Genomic DNA, 21,650 nt, shown 5'->3' with positions numbered 1-21,650 from the left:
AGCACTCCTCCATGGCAAAGTCAAGTATTGTTGACATTTAAAGCAAATCTCTGTGTTTACGATAAGCTTGAGCAATGTAATGTTCCTTAGGTCTGAAGATATAAGAAAAAAGAAATGTCTGTTGCTTAAACAATCCAAATGATCGGATTAGTCTGTTCTAGCTAGCACGTTTTAAAAAAATGATAAAAATTTTTAAAATAAAGGAGGGGAAGACAAAACATAAAGACATTGCTGAAGGGCATCAAGTCCTTGTTAACACAGGGAGAAGTTAATCCCTGTTAAACGGAAGAGGAGAGAGATGCAGGTTGCCTGACTGAAGGCTGTTAATGGAGTAGTCCTTTTATGTATTCCCAGCATAAAGGATGGAGATGGAGTAGTCATCTTCAAAGTGACTAGACCTAGAATTACTTACAAAGTCATTCATGTCAATATGAGTTCCAAATTGTCTTCTGGAAGTGTTTAACTCTCTCTACTGTGTGTCTATTGTATATACAGTGCTGTAAATATAGAGTAATGTAGGCCAATTTTTGTTTGTTTGTTTGTTTTTTGGTTTTTTTGGTTTTTTAAATGCACAGGTTTATTCCAAGGTTCTTCAGGGACATTTATTTCTTGTCTCCATAAGACCAAAACCAGGGAAACAGATTTAGATACAAAAATTAGGTAAATTAACACCATCTAGCATCAACAAAAGTAACACATCTTTCTTCAAATTCAGTATAATGAAGAGCTTGAGCAGAGGCAAAGATCAAAAATTCTAATCTTGCCTTGCTGTGAAAGTTTGTCTTCTTTGGCTGAAGCAGGAGGATTGCTCAGCACTATTACCCACTTGTTGTTTTCATTATGCTAATACACAGTGATCCCAAAAAAGGATCTGAGTTATGGTAGAGTGTATACTGATGCTTAGCAAGGGAACTCCTGCCAAGTACTACCCACCTGAAAAAAGCTTACAGAAGATGAAAAAGAAAACGGGAACATAAAGAAGGGAACATGGCAGAAAGGCTGTCCAGCCAGTCACTGACATGCAGGCAGTGAAATTCACCTCCTCCTAATGCTAGTTCAGTGAGCTATCACAGTGTACTGGTTAAGGCACACAGGTAGAGAACTGAACTAAAGGGAGGAAATGTGTCCAGTGTGAATGGGAATAGATGTGGTTTCATCTGACTGGATATGGCTTTCTCCATCATAGTCTCCATTTCAAATCCTTGGAGCATTATCTCCTGAAGACTATGTCTATATGTGACCACACAAATTACACCTTAAAGTCTTTGATTTACATTGAGTAGACATAGTTCTTTGTCGGACAATGCCCTTTGCTGACCCAGAGATGGGGCAACTGAGAGATGTTTTAGAAACTTTTATTCCATTTTCAGTCTCATGAGAAGGGTGAGACAATACAGCTGTTATAATTCACACCATCACAATCAGAAGCCAACTCTTTCCTAATTACAACACGCTATAAGAGTTTCTTGGCCTATCAGCTTTTTGCCACACCATGCTGTGGATGCCTTAAAGCCAATCATATAAAACTGCCCCTCGTGGGTCCCACTACAGTGCATCTTTCATAGTTCTGTTTCTCCAAAGTACCTAGTCTTATTTGCAAGGCCATCTTTTGAAACTTTTTCCTAGCTCCATTTCTCTCTCAGCAATAGTTTCTTGATGTCGATTATGTAAATCTGTCCTATTCCATGGCATGTTTAAGTCAGCATTTCTTGTCTCAAAGTTTTCATATGGATGCACACTGTGAGCACCTTCTGTCAGGCCCTGACAACTCTCTACAAATCCATTTCCTACTGTTCTTGATTATGAATGAACACTAGAGCCACCAGCTGAGATGTAGGTCCCAAATTAGACAGTGTGGGTTCTCCTCTGAGTGCTCTTATTGCAAAATAAGGATAGTTACTTGCCTTCTAGCTAAACTATGATCTAATGTAATTAAAAAAACCTAAGAACTTCAGATGGAGAATGTTGATGAATTGTGGATTCCAAAGCCCCACATACTGAGAACTATGTATTATATATTTACATGTAAATAATTGAAACATCTCTTGACAGTGTGCAATTCTGTATGAGATTGAATGCCTGCTTTGCTAATGTTGATATATCCTTTATATGTCACCAGAAATATTTTTGCAGGTTTATTCGTCAGTCTTTTTCCTGTCCAAGAAAGTTTGATTTGTGAAGCAGAGGGAGCAGCAGCCTTATGCTATCCTCCTAAATCATGAGATGGGGGTGGGTAGGCTCAGTGTGCTTGTTTGTGTGTGTTTCATGTCTGAAGACAGACACTCTTAGCAGAGTAGAAGCCATTTGGTGTAGCCTGGAAAGTTTTTAAAGTATCTGCTTGTGCTGAGTGGAAGGTAAAGCCGTGGGAGGAATGAACCCACACAAATACCTTGTGAAAGATTTCAAGTCAGAGCTACAATTTAGGAAAATTACAATAAAGGCAATAGTACAGAAACACTGGTTTAAACTGGCAAGGTCAGAACATGACCTGGTACGCTGTTGGTCAGTGTGGTGATAGCAGTCCAATTAAATGGTGGTTGCAGTCTCATTGGAGTGATGGATGTGGTCTTGTCAGAGCAGTGAGCCTGTGCAAAGGTCTCGTCCTTCTCTGGAGGTCCAGTGGTGGAGAGTTCTTGTGATTCTTGGGACTGCAGTGGTACATGTCATCGTGTCCCATACTCCAGATTATATAGAGGCAGGAGGGTTCAGTGCCTGCCCTGGGATGGGGAATTTCACACTGGGCTGATGTGGTTCTGTGAGTCATTCTGGGGAATCCTTGATGGCCCATTGGCAGAGAGGACCCCTCAGAGTAGCTGCTGCTTCCCCAGAAGGAGTTATCATGGTTGAGTCATGGCAAAGATAGAGAAACAGTGCTCCACCCACCTTAGCAGTTCATCAGAAGGTAATGTAGGTGGTGGTGGAATACGTACTTGGGTTACACCCCATATTGTAACCCAGGACACTGCTTGATGAGAGAGAGGCTGCTGGGCTTGGGCAGCCAAATATATTGATATTTCATTTCTAATTGCTTTGATACCAGAATCATAACAGATTTAGTGTTAGCATTGCTGTTGTGGATGTTTCATGAAGCTGTTACTCTTTCTGATAAATGAAATGGATAGTTTTCCTGTCAGCACAGCATGAATGTTTGGGATAAAATCCTGGCTGCTAGCTACTTTCATGTTACTGGACTTTTACCTTTTCCCCTTCCACTCCCTTCCCATCCCATTGACCTTTATTTACTGTGTGACTTACTGAGGATTTCAGGGAAGTCTGCTCTCCACGTAGATCTGAACGTTGCAATCTTATTGGAGCAGTTCACTAAAAGGATGTAAGCTGCAGGCTGTTAGATTTCTTAAGGGCGTGAAGGAAGGCTGCAGTTCATGTCCATCAAAATAATGCTTTCTCTGAAGGTATCAATTCTGCAGATATATGTGAAATAAATAGGGAGGGATTGTCTGATTTTTATTTTATGTAATCGACATCAAGAAACTATTTCCTAAATTCTGGTACCTATTACTGTCAATGGCTCTGGTCTGAACTAGACCTCTGGGGTTTCAGTAGGAGAGGAAGAGCAAATAGGAAAAAGGCAGCTTTCTCCTTAACATTATAGTAAATTGGTAGATGATATCTTCTTTATCATATCTTGCTAACACATCTTATGTTTTCAAAGTGTTTTATAATCCAGCTGATTAATTAGGGAGCATATATGTGTGTATGTTTATATTTTTTAAACTCTCCCTATGTGATATAAAGCCATGGAACAGATAAGTAATGAGCATCACAAAAATCAATTCCTGCACCCAAGGCTATAGAGCTTGTCAGTATCTCTACAGAGATTATAATTTGACTTTCTGTCTCTTTTTCAGATTTCAGTCCCTTAAAGCATGTAGCATGTTATCCTTAAAGAATTGACCCAAGTTGAAGTTTGCTGTGTATTATAAGGAGAAAACCAAGAAATTATTAATAAAGTTAGCACTGAATGTTCTTAATTTTATCACTGCCTTTGCAAGTAGGTACTTACTAGTTCTGAGTGACACTACTCTGAATTGCAATAATTTAAATTATCATCCTAAACCCCTGATTCAGTGAAGTACTTCTAAGTTTAAGTGCTTTGATAGATTGAGGTTTTCATTTGTTTCAGGTATTACAGACCACTTCTTTTTTAAATTACTTCTCCTTCATTCACTGTCTTCCCATTTTTAGGCTATATTGCCCTGGAAGAAGTCTCATGTTTTACTAAAATAGGAAAGAATTAAAAATAGTTTGTTTTTTTGTTCCCGAAATCCAAATGTGTATATATGATAGTAATAAGAGATGAATAAAAATAAATCTAGCAATGATTTCCAATGTCAGTGTGTACAAGTACCTTGTATCATTGAAATTCCCCTTGTAAATGTAAAAGGTGACCATGCTTCAGTGGTATGGTTTGAGTATATCTTTGCTTTTTTCTAAGGCTTTTGCTACAGATTCAGGCATATTTGATCTGCCACTTCATCTCTTTTCCCTTTTCTTCAAATTCTAAGACGAAGCATCTTGATAGGGAGTCCTGGAAAAACAAGAAAAAGTTCAAATGTGAGTAGCAACTAACCTGGCCTACCAAAGTATCTAATCTTTGTTCCATGGTAGAACTTAACTTTAAGTAAGCAAGCAAATAGGATTGGCTATTATAACAAATAACACAACAACTTAGTACCTTAACAAACACTTTTTAGCTTACAACAAGTCAGGTAACTGCTAATATGTATTCTGTAGATGGATTTACCATGAGTGCCATGGTTTATAATTTTGCAACTTCTTCTGAGGAGCAAACCCTGTGGGATCCAGCTGGGTACACAGACATGATCAGTTCCTGCTGAAACGTTGAGGTCAGGGTGGGTGTGTGTGGCTGTGTTCGAGGCTCCCAGGACAAGGGGAGAGATGAGAATCTTGATTCCATTTTTCAGAAGGCTGATTTATTATATTATGATATATATATATTATATTAAAAATGGTGTACTAAAAGAATAGAAGAAATTATACAGACAGAAGGCTAGCAAGGAATAGAAAGGAATGAATACCAAAAGCTCGTGACTCTCAGAGAGTCAACACAGCTGGACCATGGTTGGTCATGAAGTGGAAACAATTCATGTGAGACCAATCAAAGATGCACCCGCTGGTAAACAACCTCCAGACCACATTCCACAGCCATCAGATAGTTGTTGTTTACATTTCCTTTCTGAGGTTTCTCAGCTAGAATAGGAAAAAAATCCTAGCAAAGGATTTTCATAAAAATATCCTGGTGACAGGTGTGTGCTGAATAAAGATCTGCCCTTGGCCCTGGGGAGTCCTTAGGGCTTCTTTGTGTGTTCAGAAGCACCAGGTGCCCAGTTAATAGTGTTAAACTAGAGGGTGTCTGCCAGGGGTGGCTGGGATCAGTGCCATCAGGAGCAGCAGAGACAGAGGTGTGCAGATAGAAATGGCAAGCAGAAGGCAGGCAGGGACTCTGGTGGGGATGACTGGGAGAGAGGAGCAATGGACAGAAGAGGGAGGAAGGAGGGAGGGTAGTGGAGAACCTTGCTCCCAGCACTTGACAGCCTTTGCTGTGCCTTACATTTGTTTCAGCTTGTTTCCCTGACGATACTCTTGAACTCACATGTTTCTTTGAAGTTCTTTGAAGCAGCTTCACAAACAGGATTGTAATTTACCTTCAGTGCTCTTATACTCCCCAGTAATGTTTCGAGTACTATGAGTGCTCAATGCCTCTAATGAGCTAAGGACTATGTCACTATTGCAAATTTAGAGTCAAGACTGTTTTCCACAATGTTTGAAACACCTAGTTCTGCTCAAATCAGGTCATTATTTGACATGTGAAAATCATTTAAATAATTTATTGTGGTAGAGTCAAATACAAAACTATGTGAAATTATTTTTGCATAATATTGACTGGATTTGGTAAATATCTGTACTATTCCTCCCTCTGATGAAAAACTGATGCCATGTGTGTTTCCTTCTTTATTAGCAAAGTTAATTATATGCCACAGTAAACTGATTACCCAGAATTTTAAATTATTTATTTCTCTAATGAAGGCAATGAGATTCCATATTACATACAAAGAAAGAGATGAAATAATTAAAGAAAAACAAAGGAAAAAAAAACAAGCAGAAAACCACCAAAGACCTGCTTTGGCAGAGAACTTGTGTAAACATTAGGATTGCTTTCTGGGCTTGTAATAATTTATTACATATTTTAAATTTGTGATAATCTTTTAGAGAAGTACTTTTTGTGCTGGCACATATATGAAGATGCAAGTTTCAGGCTTTCCAATGCAGTTTTATTTATATACTGCTGGTGACTAGGCTTGATCCTAAACCACCCCATTTCACATATGTACATCCACTTCACCCATGATTTTCATCTGCACGTGTTAAAATTATCAGCTGCAGAATTCAGCTGTCTTTGCATATTTGAAAAACTAGTCCATTTAACAGATTTTAAGCATTCTTCATTATGTTTAAAGTACCATTAAACTTCTATTTTCCTTGCAGAAAGATTTCAAAATAAAAACAAAGCAGTGTCACTTTCCTATAACTTTATTTGTGCATTCATGTATCTAGCACAGAAAGAATGCTCTTATCTTTCTTGCTGGTTTTACATTGCCCTGTAATGGTAAATATAATTTCTGTAGTTCAGTCTTCAAAGGAGATGATAAGAGAAAACGTTATATTTAGCATTTGTATGTTGTTGCCATGATGCTATATATAATCATTAATAATGTGTTAATGTGAACAACACAGGAGGGGCCTGAAGATCTAAACTCAACTTGCTGCTGAAAAACACTTACAGGACAGGAATTTTTGAATATCTTTATACAAGAAGGCAGAGGGGTGTTATCATATATATGTTTCAGTAAGGACATTGGATTAGGTATTAACATAATTTATTTATATTGTTATTGAAACAAATCTCTTTCTGCTGTTTTTAATGGTTTAATGCAGTGTTGGAAAACATGAATAGGTAAAATGTGAATATCGTTTCAGTACTTAGTAACTCACGTCTATTTGGTATTGTCAGTACTTTTTTTTTTTTTACAACACAGCTTTGAGCATGAAAAACTGTAGCTTTTTTAATGAATTGAAAAATCCCATTTAAAAATTTCTGTGTGGATCTCAGGATGTGGCCTTAATGATACGGTCCTGCATTAGACGGTTTTGCAGTCTCGAATAGCTAGTCTGTGTTTCTGTGTGAGACAAATCTAGTTAAAAGCTGCCATGAGACAAGTTGGATCCAGTAGCACATGATCCACATGTGCTAACTGTTATGTGCTGCTGAGTCAAAAGCTACCAAGGTGCTGCAGGATAGTATGCTAATGCCACAAGTACACTTTGACTCACAAGGACTGTCAGAGTCCAGCTCCTGGCGCTGCACAGGAAAGCCATGCACAAGAATCATGCCATGGGCCTGAGAGCATTGTCCAAACACTTTGTGAGCTCTGTCAGGCTTGGTGCTTCTGACCATTTCCCTGGGGAGCCTGTTCCAGTGTCCAGCCACCCTCTGGGTGAAGAACCTGTCTTAATATGCAACCTAAACCTCCCCTGACACAATGTCATGATGTTCCCTCAGGTCTTGTCTTTGTAGCCCTTTTTGGGACGCTGTCTAATAGCTTAATCTCTTTCTTATATTGTGGTGTCCAAAACTAAACACGAGACTCAAGGTGAGGCCATACCGGTGCAGAGCCGAGTGGGGCAGTCTCACCAGCTGGTCTAGAGAAGACCTGATGAAGAAGAAGAAGCTGATGTTACTTTGTCTGATGTCCCCCAGGACCCAATTGACCCTCCTGGATGCCAGGGCCCTGTGGACTCACATTCAACTTGCTAGTGACCAGGATCTCCAGGTCCCTTTTCTCAACACTGATTTCCAGCATCACCTTCCCCAGTCTGTATGTCCATCCAGGGTTTCCCTTTTCCAGGAGCAGAATCCAAGAATTTCCCTTGTTAAACCTCATATAGTTGGTGATTGCCCAGGAAAACAATGGGTCTGAATCTGGAGCACAGTGACATGTATTATCCCAAACTGGGTGCTCTTCATAGCAAACAGTTTTGAGTACCTTGCCATTTGGTCCAAATCAGAACGAAATTAGAAGTTATTTGAGAGGATACTCCTGCATCACTTAGTGTCCCCATTTAGAATCATGGAATCATCAAGGTTGGAAGAATACTTTAAGATCAAGTCCAACCATCATCAGTCCAACCACAGTTACCCCTAAGCCACTAAACCCCTAAACCATATCACTCAGGGCTGGATCTGGGCACCTCTTGAACACTTCCAGGGATGTTGACTCCACCACCTCCCTGGGCAACCTGTTCCAAAGCCCAACCACCCTAACAGTGATTTTTTTTTTCTACTTTCTCACTGTCATGGTTTAGGAATGATATTCTCCAGTTCAGTGTTCCAGATAATGCACTGCTTGCACTCCTGCCTCTCCTCCCCCTGCCAGAAAAAAAGAAAGAGCAGCAGGTTGTTGTGGTCATTTGGATGGGCATTGTTGTACAACTCATTGTACATTGTAAAGTACAACTCATACTAAAATGTACGGTGCTCTGGCCTAATACAAATATTGTATTTTCACTGCCCCCAGATGAAGGAAGGAATGATGAATCTGACTCCATGTTCTTACAAGGCTAATTTATTATTTTATAATATTATATTATATTAAAGAATACTATGCTAAACTATACTAAAGAATACAGAAAGAATACTTATTGAATGCTAAAAAGCTAATAATGAAAACTCGTGACTCTTTCTAGAGTCCCGACACAGCTTGGCCCTGATTGGCCAAAGAGTGAAAACAACTCACACCAGAATCCAATGAAACAATCACCTGTGGGTAAACAATTTTTAAACACATTTTAGATGAGCAAAACACAGGAGAAGCAAATGAAATTATAATTGTCTTCCTTTTTCTCTGAGGCTTCTGCAAAAATTACCCCTGTCCTGGCCAGCACCAGGACACCAATCTGAATCTCCTCTGTCCCAGCTTAAGGTCATTTTCTCTGTCATCTCACTCAGAGGAGACTGGCCCCCAACTCACCTACAACCTCCTTTCACGTATGACTACCAGGCATGAAGTCCTGGTAAAAGAAATACAGTAAATAAAAGAAATATAGTAAATTTTGGCATTTGGGTAGAGGGGTTTTTTTTGTGTTTTTGTTTTTGGTTGGTTTTTTTTTTTTAAATTTTTGTGTTGCTCATTGTTGCTGGTTTAGAGGCAGTTTGGAATAATGAACATGTTGGTGTTAGTGAATACTGTCACTGCATGGCTTAGCTTTTACTTTCTTAGCAGAAGAACATTTTGAAATGAGAAGTTTGAAGAACTTAGCTCTTTACAAACACTTTTAAGTGATATTGCTAATAAAGTAGTTTTGTTTCCTTTGTTTTGTATTTTCCTGGCTGAATTATACTATTTGCTGAAATGGTCAAATCCTAAAGAGAAGCACCAAAACCAAAAAGCTGAAGCTTTTAGCAAGTTGTAAACTAATCCTCTCTGAAGTAAAGATAAACTAAATGTTTCTAGTACACTGCTGACACAGGTGTAGAGCACAACTGGTATGCCTAACATGAATTTTAAAATGCTTACTCCCTCACTGCTTGTTCTCTTACTATTAAATTAAACAAGATGATTTTTAAAAGACGATTGACTTAAAAGAGAAGGAGCAGCAGGTTGTTGAGATCATTTGGACGGGCTATCTATTGCAAAGTAAACTCATGCTAAAATGTACGGTGCTCTGGCCTAATGTACACTGCTCTAGCCTGATCTAAGGGAAGAAAATTCCCCCATTGGAATTAAGTGCTGACCAGGCCCAAAGGTGAGTGATGTGGTTCTTTGTGCACGTCTTCTGAATGTGTTTCTGCAGAAAAAGCCAGTATTTTTCCTTTAGTTAAAAGCTGAATGTCAAAACCCTGGCAAACTGCAGTTTTCCATTCATGGTAACAAATTTTATATGAGGACTGGGGATGGAAAAGTAGAATTTCAGCTAATAAAAACCACAAAGGACTTATTTCCTTTTTTAATGTACATCCCAAGTAATAAAAAATGAGAGATAGCATTAGAGCAGTAATAAGCATTAATAAAATGTACAAGCTCTAAGACTTTGCAGAAATGCTATTTTTAACTGAATTTTCTTCATGTTGAAAATGCTTGAAATCTAGTTTACATGTCACTGAGTATCTAGGTTTTGCTGCATGCCTGAATAAATGCAATAGCATCCAAAAAGTGTTATTCTCATTTACATTTAACACCTTATGCTACATTGAACAGTGCAATTTAGAACAACTCTGTTTTTCTAAGATACAAGTAATGCTTATAGAATAAGCACAGCAGAATTTTGTTTATTGAGTAATTTATCCAAGTTTACAGTTACATGGTTTTCAATTATAAAATATGTCCTCATTAGAAAATAATAGATTATAAAGTTTTAAAGATATTTTTTCTTAAACATTTATTTAAGATCTATGCAGAGATAAAACACAGTTGAGAACATTCGATCTATTTAACACGTGTTTTAAATATTAAAATCATGTTTTCTAATTAATTCTAAGTAGCATGTGTGGTAATGTTATCCTTAATAAATAGCAATCCCTTGCATGAAATTAGATGTTCTTCTAAGTTTTGAAATAATCAAATTAAATTCCAATTTATCATGCTTTGAAATAAAGAAAACCCAACCGTGACTATGTTTATCTCTGCACATCTGAGGAATCCTTCTAGTGTGATGCCATTAGTTACTCTTTTCTGGGGGAAAAAGCAAACTAAAGTTTGAAATTTTGCATAAGGAAAAGAAAGAAAATTGATTCAGTCCTTTGTCTTAAGGGTTTTGAACAGTTACAAGCTTAAAATAAACCACCAGACCAGGTTGCTCAAATCCCCATCCAACCAGAACACTTCCACTGATGGAGCATCCACAGCTTCTCTGGGCAGCCTGGGCCAATGCCTCAATATCCCCACATTAAAGAATAGAACAGAAAGTATATTTCTGCCTAACATCTAATCTAAACCTGTCCTCTTTCAGATTAAAGCCTCTTGTCCTGTCACTTCATGTCCTTGTAAAAAGTCCCTTTCCAGCTTTCCTGTAGGCACCCGTGAGGCGTTGGAAGGCTTTTATTTATTTCACTGTTTCCTGTCAAGGACCTCATTCTATAAGAATACTTAACAGAAATTTAATACTTTTTTAGTTCTTCCAGTTCAGTTTTTTTAAAGACTCTTTGCAGCTTATGAGAATTGAGCTTGAGTAGTCCTATTGGTGTTCATACTTTCCTTTACTCAGTATCAAAGCCATATTAGTTCATTTGGGCTCCATAAAAAACTCCTAGATTGCAGCAGCGGTGGAACTATTGCAATATGAATTTAACCTTGAGAGACAAAACCTTTCAGAAAAAAAATCAGATTATTCTGCAGATTTGGTACTGAGCTGTAAATAACTATCACTACTTTCAAGTGAACGGTTCATCAAAATGCATTTTTAATGCCAGAATTTTACTTGGTATCAGTTGTATTGGTATCACTGAGCTATTTGCTCAGTTTTCTGTGAAATTAAATAAATATACATGAATCTCACAGAAAATTTTAGTCCATCAACATAAAACAGTCTTATGAAAAATGAGAATAAGTCTTGGTAAATGATGCATTCAGAAAACCTTCACTAATATATTTGAAACCTGTTCTTTGGAAGAGTAACTTTTCACCATAAACCACAAATGTTTTCCCATATGTGAACAGTGTTTTTACAATATAGTAATTCTTTGTCACAGAAAATATTTATTAAAGAACTGAAGTATTTTCCCTCCAACTTGATTTTTGATATGGAAGCAGTTTCATTTAGTTCAATGTGTTTTATAGCATCAGACATTCCCCTGAAAGGAAGAAGGCGGTAGTCACTTCTAACCACCATTGCCTGCTTTCTGCCCACTACCAGGCTTTCAGATGTCTACGTAATGCATGTGTTGAAGGAAACCAGACACCCTCTAATTCATAATTTTAGCTCTGGTTTTCCACTGATTTAAAGTGTTACACTGATGGTGCTGAAGGAAGAAGTTGCCTAGTTGTTTGGATATCACCATCTTCCATCTGATTCTAATTCTTCAGCAGTGCACACTATCAGAGGTGCCATCCTAGCCTCACGTTTGTCATATGCTATTTTGTGCAATTTCCTTTTTAGTGGCAATTGAAATGATATGGTTTTTCAAATCTTGATTCTCCTTAATTGAGAATGTATTAATTTGTATAGCTGTACTGAAAAATAATTTAGTAAGTAACAATATAAAAATGTTAATGATGTGAGAAATTTCTTGGTCTAGTTATATGAGAAGTGTCTCTGCATCACATAGAGTCAATGTTCAGTCTTTCAGACATTGTGGCTGTGTTTATTGTGAGTGATAGTGTATCCCATATTTAGGAAAAAAACCAAAAAGTTGCTGAATTCTAGCAATTTCTTCTATCTTAGTAATTTTTTTCTCTAGTAAATCCACTAGTAAATAAGTCCACTTAAATTTTGTAAACTGATAAAATTGAAGGATTTTTTTTGTAGTGAGTTCTCTGTTGCCAGATTTAAGGATCAAACCAGTGGTCTGATATGTGTGTTGTGACAGTGAGTGGTGTTAGCTGTAAGGAATGTGATGCAGTGTAAATTATGGACTGCAATTCACAAGAGACTTTCCCACATCTGAGCAAACAGTTGACTTCCACTTAGAAGCAAGTTTGGTTTTGACTAATGAAACTGTGACTCTGGTGATAAATCTGGAGATAAATGCCTAATCCTGTTTTAAAATGCAACTACGCAGTTCTTTACATGAGTTGGGAACTGAAAATTCCAGGCTTTTGACATTTCCTTTGGCAGTACAGCCTATGCCTGATGCTAATAAACATCATGTTAGCTGTCTGCTGAGGACTACAGGCTTGCCTAAGCTCATCACCTCATCTATGACATGTGCTGGAAGGACTGTCATTACCCCAGCAGAAACCAACTTAACCAGCTTTATGGGATTTACACTAAACAGCATTTATGCAGGGGGGCTGTCCATTAAGCTGTGCTACAATCAGCAGAGTGCAGGAGATCTTGAAAGGTCTGTCAAGGAAAAAATCTCTGGCTGGGATTGAACTCCAGAAACCTGGGAGCATGGAATGGTGTTGAGGGAACATGCACTTGCAAATATTGGGTTGAAATAAAAATGTGGAGCTCCTTACCTGAGAAATGAGAATTTTATCCAATTATTCTGCATGCACAAAATGTATATTTACCTAATCAGAGCTTCAGAGAGAAAAGATAAGTGGCTACTCCAGTGTCCTTCTCTATGGCTCCCTTTTCAAACAGGGAAAACAATGACCAGGCTGGGGTTTTTTTTGCAGGTACAACAGCAAAAGAATCCTTATTCCTTTTGGTTGCGTAGTAATGTGTTGTTAATGACAAAGTTGAGAACTGCAGGAATCTGCTTCCCTGAAACAAAAAATTCTTGCAGAGAATGTATTTCCTTCAAGTGAACAGGCTGGGTTTATACACCTCCTAGGGAAAGAGGGAGAACATATTTGTCTTCATTTACTGAACATTTAAAAGCATCTTCTGAACCCCTGCACTCCACAAATGACGTATACATTAAATAGAGCCAGAAGCCCTTCCACTCAGGGTGCAGGCTACTAGCCTGATCCTGACTTCGAACACAAGTCTCCCAAAATACTTTCCTGCTACGTAGTTGCATAGTTAGCTATTCTTGTGAATTTTCCTTTTATATTTCCAGGAAAAGACATGGAGAAAAAAAATCTGGAGTTACCTCCTTGTATACTAGTAGGTAGTATAATTTCATAAGGTGTCTGCATGCAAGAGTGTTTGGGTGTATTCTAATTTGTCTGTTTATGCCAAATTAGCCTAATGTTGGCATCTCAGTGTTTAAAACTACAAAATAATGTTCGAATTGCACTCAGAAGTCAGACAAATGAACAAAATTATTAAAAGATATTTGAATACCTTGAATTTTCCAGATGGATGTTATGGCATAATATTAAATATTTTATAGTATGGAATTAATTTTGCTATTGACATTGAATTATTATAAACTTGCATTCACATCAATGCAGCACATTTCACCATAATTTTTTTTTTCCCTCAGGAAAAGCAAATTTGACCCAACCCATATATATTACTTGTAAAATTTCTGTTCTTTGCTCTCTCACATGAAAAAATGCACTGGAGATTGCATCAGTTGTTTGTTTTTTTTTTCTTGATTCCCACAGGCACAACAGCTAACAGATCTGGAGCAAAAACTATCAGTTGCAAAAGACAAACTGGAAAACGCAGCCCTCGACAAAGTAAGAAGTGCCATGTAATGTAAGCGTGTTTACCTGTATCAGCTGTGGATGTTTTCGTGTAGTTTGACAAAAACAAATGAAAGCCTTGCGGTTATTTAGATGCATACTAAGGTGCACCTGAATTGTACCTGAGAGTGATGCTACTGAAATCTACTAATGATGAGACATGAAGTTAAGTACATCTGCAAAGTTATTTAAGAAGAGGATGGTCAAATTAGAAAAAAAAAACCAAAAAAGTGGCTCAAAAAACTTTTGCCCTGATTTTTAGTAGATTTAGATATTTATTGAACTGTAGTCTGTGCTGACAATAGACTTAGTGTCTGTCATAAGTTTATTTACAATAGAGCACTTTTCTATTTCCCGCCATGGACCCTTAGAATGCTTACAAATTTTGTATTACCAGCCCCCAAATACCAAGTGTAGTGTGGCCAGTGGGACTAGGAAAGTGATTGCCCCCCTGTACTCAGAACTGGTGAGGCCACACCTCACATAGTGTTCAGTTTTGGGCCACTCACTTAAAAAATGACATTTTAGTGCTCGAGTGAGTTCAGAGAAGGACACTGAAGCTGGTGAAGGGCCTGAGGAGCATCTGAGGGAACAGGCGTTGTTTGGTCTGAAGAAGAGGAGGCTAGTGCTCATTACTCTCTACAGCTGTCTGAAAGGAAACTGTTGTGAGGCAGGGGTTGGTTTCCTCTGCCATGTCTCAAGGGAAAGGATGAGAGGAAATTATGTTGAGTTGTGTCAGGGGAGGTTCAGATTAGAAATAAGAAATTTTATTTTCACTGCAGAAGTGGTTAGGCATTGGAATAAGCTGCCAAGGAAGGTGGTGGAGGTACCATCTTGAGAAGTGTTAAAGAGGCATCTGGATTTGGCACTTGGGTTTAGGGGTGATTAAAATGGTGCTATGTTGACAGATGGTCTTAAAGGTCTCTTCCACTCTTGATGATTCTGTGGATCTAGCCATGTGATAGGAGTACAAATAGATCAGGGAAATATGAAGACATGCATCATGTGGGGCCAGTATTTTGGTCAGTAAGCAGCCTATTTTGATCACAATCACATCTATGCAAGATTATAGAGAACTTTGTCAAACTACATCCCTGGTTCCAGTAGTGTGTCCTTCACCTGTGCTTTTGTGATGTTAATTTATATATCTCCTATCAGCAAAGTCAATATTGAATTATGCTATGCACAGGATGGAAACAAATTGTTCTTCTTTTACCTTTGGATTGGCAAAATTGGAATGGCTGCAGCCAAGAAAGAATGAGCACTGGATGGCAGGATTAAGAAATGAGAGGATGAGAAATTATCCAGAGAAATTTCTGGAATGAGAGGAGAGTGATTTCAGATGGGTGCAATCTGCAGGAAGCACTAAGGTCATATCAGACTAGATTGACTGAGTCCATATCATCATGTAAAATTAGACAGTCTGCTACCTCTGCCCATTTAACCATAACAAATGGTGATTTATGCTGTCTGTGCAGTCACTAACTGTAAAAGTTAGAATTAAAGATGTGTTACATTGACAAGAAGTATGCTAGTATCTTCTGCTGCCAATTAGAAATTAAAGGGTCCCTGAGTCAAATGGATAAATGGATGGGCAAGGATGTTTTGGAGGAACTTAGGAATGAAAGGAGGATGTATCATCTTTGGAAGGAGGGTCAGGTCTCTCAGGAAGTTTTTAAGGGGGCTGCTAGAGCATGTAGGAAAAAAATTAGGGAGGCCAAAGCTCAGTTAGAACTTAAAATGGCAACTTCTGTAAAGGATAATAAAAAATGTTTTTACAAATATATCAATGGTAAAAGGAAGGATAAGACCAATCTTTATTCTTTATTAGATGTGGGAGGGACTTAATAACTGCAGATGAGGAGAAGCAGAGGTGCTTAACGCCTTCTTTGCCTCAGTCTTTAGCGAGAAGATGACTTGCCTTCAGGACAGCTGACCTCCTGGGTTGGTAGATGGTGTCAGGGAGCAGAATGGTCCCCCCATTATCCAAGAGGAGGCAGTCAGAGACCTGCTGAGATGCTTGGATATTCATAAATCCAGGGGACCGGATGAGATCCATCCCAGGGAGCTGGCAGATGAGCTTGGGAAGCCACTCTCCATCATTTACCAGCAGTCCTGGCTCACTGGTGATGTTCCAGACGGCTGGAAGCTGGCCAGTGTGACGCCCATTCACAAACAGGGTGGGAAGGAGGATCCTGGTAATTCTAGGCCAGTTAGCCTGACCTCAGTACCCAGTAAGGTCCTGGAGCAGTTTATCCTGAGTCATCACGCAGCACTCACAGGATGGCCAGGGTATCAGACCCAGCCAGCAGGGGTTTAGGAGGGGTAGGTCATGTCTGACCAACCCGATCTCTTTTTATAACCAGTGGATGTGGGAAAGGCTGTGTACCTGTGGATGTTGAGTACCTGGATTTCAGCAAGGCCTTTGGCACTGTCTCGCACAGCACACTTTGCTGAGTTCAGAACTGGCTGCATGGCCGGCCCAGAGAGTGCTGGTGAGCGGTGCTGCATCCAGCTGGCAGCCAGGCACCAGGGGTGTCCCTCAGGGCTCTGTGCTGGGGCCAGCTCTGTTCAGTATCTTTATTGATGGCATGGATGAGGGGATTGAGGCTTTCTTTAGTAAATTTGCAGACAGTACTAAGCTGGGAGCGTGTGTCCATCTGTTGGAAGGTAGGAGGGCTCTGCAGAGATACCTGGAGCACTTGGATGGATGGGCGGAGTCCAGTAGGATGAAGTGTAATGAGTCCAAGTGCCAAGTCCTGCATTTTGGCTACAATAACCCCCTGCAGTGCTCTAGGCTGGGGATGGTGCTCAGGAAGGACAGTGCCCAGGCAGAAAGGGACCTGGGGGTGCTGGTCGAGAGCTGAACATGAGCCAGCAGTGTGCCCTGGTGGCCAAGAAGGCCAACAGCTCCTGGCCTGTATCAGGAATGGAGTGGCCAGCAGGAGCAGGGAGGTCATTCTTCCCCTGTACTCAGCACTGGTGAGGCCACACCTGGAGTGCTGTGTCCAGTTCTGGCCCCTCAGTTTGGGAAGGACATTGAGACGCTGGAGCGCGTTTTCAGAGGAGGCAACGAGGCTGGTGAGGGGCTGGGAACACTGTGAGGAATGACTGAGGGAGCTGGGGGTGTTCAGCCTGGAGGAAAGGAGACTCAGAGGTGACCTTACCACTCTCTACAGCTCCTGAAAGGTGGTTGTAGTCAGGTGGGGGTCGGTCTCTTTCTCAGGCAGCAGCTGACAGAACGAGAGGACACAGTCTCAAGCTGCACCAAGGCAAATATAGGTTGGATATTAGGAAAAAGTTTTTTACAGAAAGGGTGATAAAGTTCTGGAGTGGCCTGCCCAGGGAGGTGGTGGAGTCACCATCCCTGGATGCTGGATGTGGCACTGGGTGCCATGGTTTAGTTGAGGTGTTAGGACATGGGTGGACTCGATGATCTTGGAGGTCTCTTCCAACCCAGTCATTCTGTGAATTCTGTGAATGATTGGCTCAGTTGTAAAACTCCTCTCCCCAGGGAAGGTATGGGAACACTCAGATTCACACAGGACATTCAATGGGCTTGAGGGTATTCACCCCTTCTGATGGGGCAGAACTGGCTCACCAATGCTGATGTGAGAGGCAGCTGTCATGTCTTAGAAGGTGGAATAAACCATCAAAGATGCCCAGAGTGTCCCCAGACTCTTTCTGGGACCTTCCATTATCCACAATGTTGCACCAGACAGTGTAAACTGCTCCCTCAGGAGAGATACCCTGGGCACTCCCACATAAGCCTAAACATTGAACTACATGTTTTGTGGGCTTTCCCTCATCTCTGAGGAAACAAAACTGTGAACATCACTTTGAACAATGGACATCAAAATTGCAACGATCAAGTCTCATTACTGGATCCATGGGTGGTGATATCTTTTTACTTTTATCCTTCCTCTTTCTTTCTTTCTTTTTCTTTCTCTTTCTTTCTTTCTTTCTTTCTTTCTTTCTTTCTTTCTTTCTTTCTTTCTTTCTTTCTTTCTTTCTTTCTTTCTTTCTTTCTTCTTTCTTTCTTTCTTTCTTTTTCTTTCTTTCTTTCTTTCTTTCTTTCTTTCTTTCTTTCTTTCTTTCTTTCTTTCTTTGCCTTCCTTCCCTTCTTTCTTTCCTTCCTTCTTTCTTTCTTTCTTTTTCACCCTTCCCTTCCATACCAAGTGTTATTTCTATGCTTTTATATTGATATGTTACTGTAGGTAATAACCAAAACACATATTTGCTTTCCATTGCAACCAAATTGTTCTAAAATAAAACATATGTAAAACACAAATAATTCTGTGTTTTTTCACTCTAATCTGCCCCAGGGGATCTATTAACCAGAACCTGAATTACCGACTTGCCTTAAGAGGCAGGTCTTGACATGTTCCATCTCCTATTTCTTTAATTTTTCCTATTGTGCTCTGCATTAATGGTCTTTCTATTGTTGTCTTTTGTCCTGCTATTGAAATACACTCTAGTAACTGGCTTTATTTGTTTTTTTAAGAAACACTTAGTTTTTTCCAGTTGAGAGATACATTCCCTGCTTTCAGTTCAGGGGGAGTTTATCTGATGTAAAACAAAATATTTGTCATGTTCTCAAAAATATTTGCTAAGAAAATAAACTATAACATTCTGTATGCCATTGCTTAGGATTAATTTGACTATGAAATATTTTTATTTTAGATGTAATATTTTACATACTTTATATGTAGTGTGTAATGTTATATCCACATTTTCCACCATACACACATATGTTTTCCACCAGCTTTTGCCATGGTATACCTTGATTTATGTACCTTTAAAAAAATCTTTGATGATTGAAGCATGAACGTCTTCTGTATTTACAGGTGCATGTTTAATAAAAAGAAAAAAACCTAGAAATTAGGGGTTTTTAATGTCAAATGCTGCTAACTCCCCCTGAAGTGAGTGTAAGAAGTTACCTCAATGGCTAACATTTGACACATGTCTTGCTTTGGTGAAACAAAGATTTAAAATATTATTTCCTCACTGCTGTAGTTATCTCATTGTTCTTGCTCTCTCAGCTTATTTCAATTACAGACTTCTATTTCTATTATTGTATGTGTCTGTGTTTCTGGGAGTAAAATTCAAATGTTCTAACATGAGTCTCAAGCACTTCACCACTTAGAGCTTTTATTTTGGCTTAATGGACAGTAGTGGGTCTGGACAAATATATTTTTAACTCTTAAAAAGACCTATGGTTTTTTACTGTATAGTGCAAAAGTATATTATGCCCATGAGGGAAGACATTTTAGTTGGATTATAATCTATCTAAAACGTGGAAAAATACCAATTATTAGAAATGTTATAGACAAAACTCCATGCAAAGTCTGTGTCTTGCAATACTTACGACTTCTCTGTATATATTATGCATAAAAGGCTGGACACTGTATGATATTTTGTAAATTGTATTTTCTTTTAAAAAATTATATTTAAGTACTATTTGCAATAATCCATGTGGATAAAACTGCATGAATGGATGGGAAGAGAGTGCAGTGACTTCCTAGGCAGTTTGGTGTCTAATGTACGGTAACCTAATGACATCAGAACACTGCTTTAGACAGTCTTAATTCCTTCCATCAGTAAGAAGAAGCAGCAGCTACTCATAAGTGTTTGGTTTAGTGCAGATGGAGAAAGTAAGCCATTGTGTTCATCACAGCCCATCTCAGAGACATGATGGTTTCTTATTTTCCCCAGGAGTCACAGCTGAAAGCTCTGAAGGACACTGTGCAGCTTTGCCTGTCTTCTGTTCTGCGCAGTGAGCCTCCAGCAATGAATCTTATCTCTTCAAAACCAGCTGAGAAGCTGACTTCCTCAAATGCAAAGGGCTCCAAAGCTCCATTTCAAGTGACAAGCACCAAGGTATGATTTCACTCTTGGTTGGGGCTTTTTTTAACATCTTTGAAAGTTTGTCCTGTAAGACCATCAAACTGAAACTAAGGAGGATTTCAAATTCATTGGAAGATTAGGACAAATTTTGAGGATAATTCTAAGATGGTTTCTGATGTCAATAAATTGGTTTTTTAGTTGGGAAGCAGCTACATTTTTCTGAGTAACAAAATTCTGTCACTTGGTAAATGGATCGTGTCTGCACGACAAATCTACAGTGAAGATGGATTTGCATTTAAAATAGATGAGGGTGCTAATTCATAGGATCATTTACCTGTCAGGCACTGACAGTGAATTTGTGGCAATACAGCACTAAAAAGTAATATGGGATTGCTTATCACGGTTTCTTTCAGTGGAAAAATAAAGAAATAAAAAACCATAAAGTAATCTGGGACACCCAAATCAAAATTGCCAAAATGGATCAATGAACTTGACAGTAGGGAATGGGGAATATTCCAGTCTTGCAAGATGAGAAGGGCAGTTTCAGAAAAAGCATGAGGAAAGAGAAAGATGAAAACTGGTTTGAGCCAATAAATTCAAACATTATAATACAGTCAAGATTTACATTGATTAACAACTGTCCTAGTAATTTTCATCTCCAGTGTTGCATTTTGCTCCTGAATTCAACTGATTGAATAGATCAGATCTAGAAGAGATCTGTAATTTCAGTGAAAAGGAAGTTTTACAGAATGACTGAAGGACACTTCAGTGTCCTCCTTTCATTACAAAACTGAAATAAAAATAGGAACTGTTTTGCAGGAAGAAACCATCAGTCCCAAAAATTATTACCTCTGGAAAAAAAGCACTGTATTAATTATTAGCAGCACGTGGGTATGATAGTGTTCATTTAAATTAAGCTCACTGGATCTGTGTTCTACAGGATGGCAGACTTTTCTTTTGTAGGTTGTGCAAGCTGAGCAGCACTCTGGGATCTCAGGGGCATATTGTTCCTAATTAATGTGGCTGTAGAATTGTTTATCTTGCTCAATATCTCATATTGACAGTATGTCTCTGTTTAACATTGATCTAGGGTCAGAGTCTTTGAAGATTTTGGGGTCTCCTTGATGTTACATATAGGGACACGAGAATACAGAATAAAGATTAGAATTAGATTTTTGATATTTGACTGAAATACAGAATACTCTTCCTTCTTTTTTTTTTAATTATCATAATAGATTTTTTGTTTAAGGTACTTGATAAAATATGTCAGTACTTCTCTGCTGTAGCCTTTTGAGAAACCAGCCTCTACTCCTCTGTCTCCAGAAGTGCTTGAATAAGTTAAACTGCCTCTTAATAGGCAGTCCTCATATTTCTCTGCGCTTGGCATATGCCGTGAAAATGTCTGAAAGAATAATGGTCTGCAAACCACTTCTTCCACACATTGACACCTGATTATTAAAG

At 38.9% G+C, this 21,650-nt stretch overlaps 1 protein-coding gene across 1 annotated transcript in view; it reads left to right on the top strand.

The window, feature by feature from the left end:
• LUZP2 (leucine zipper protein 2) overlaps positions 1-21,650 on the top strand; it is a 155,915-nt gene that overhangs the window by 105,893 nt on the left and 28,372 nt on the right. The window contains exons 8-9 of the mRNA XM_038137851.1: positions 14,262-14,336; positions 20,058-20,222. Of these exons, the coding sequence (XP_037993779.1) occupies positions 14,262-14,336; positions 20,058-20,222 (240 nt within the window). The remainder of the gene's footprint in view (positions 1-14,261; positions 14,337-20,057; positions 20,223-21,650) is intronic.

Source organism: Motacilla alba, chromosome 5, assembly GCF_015832195.1.
Source record: "Motacilla alba alba isolate MOTALB_02 chromosome 5, Motacilla_alba_V1.0_pri, whole genome shotgun sequence".
NCBI lineage: Eukaryota > Metazoa > Chordata > Aves > Passeriformes > Motacillidae > Motacilla > Motacilla alba.
Note: the sequence above shows the minus strand (reverse complement) of the source record. Positions and strands in the feature narration are given on the sequence as shown.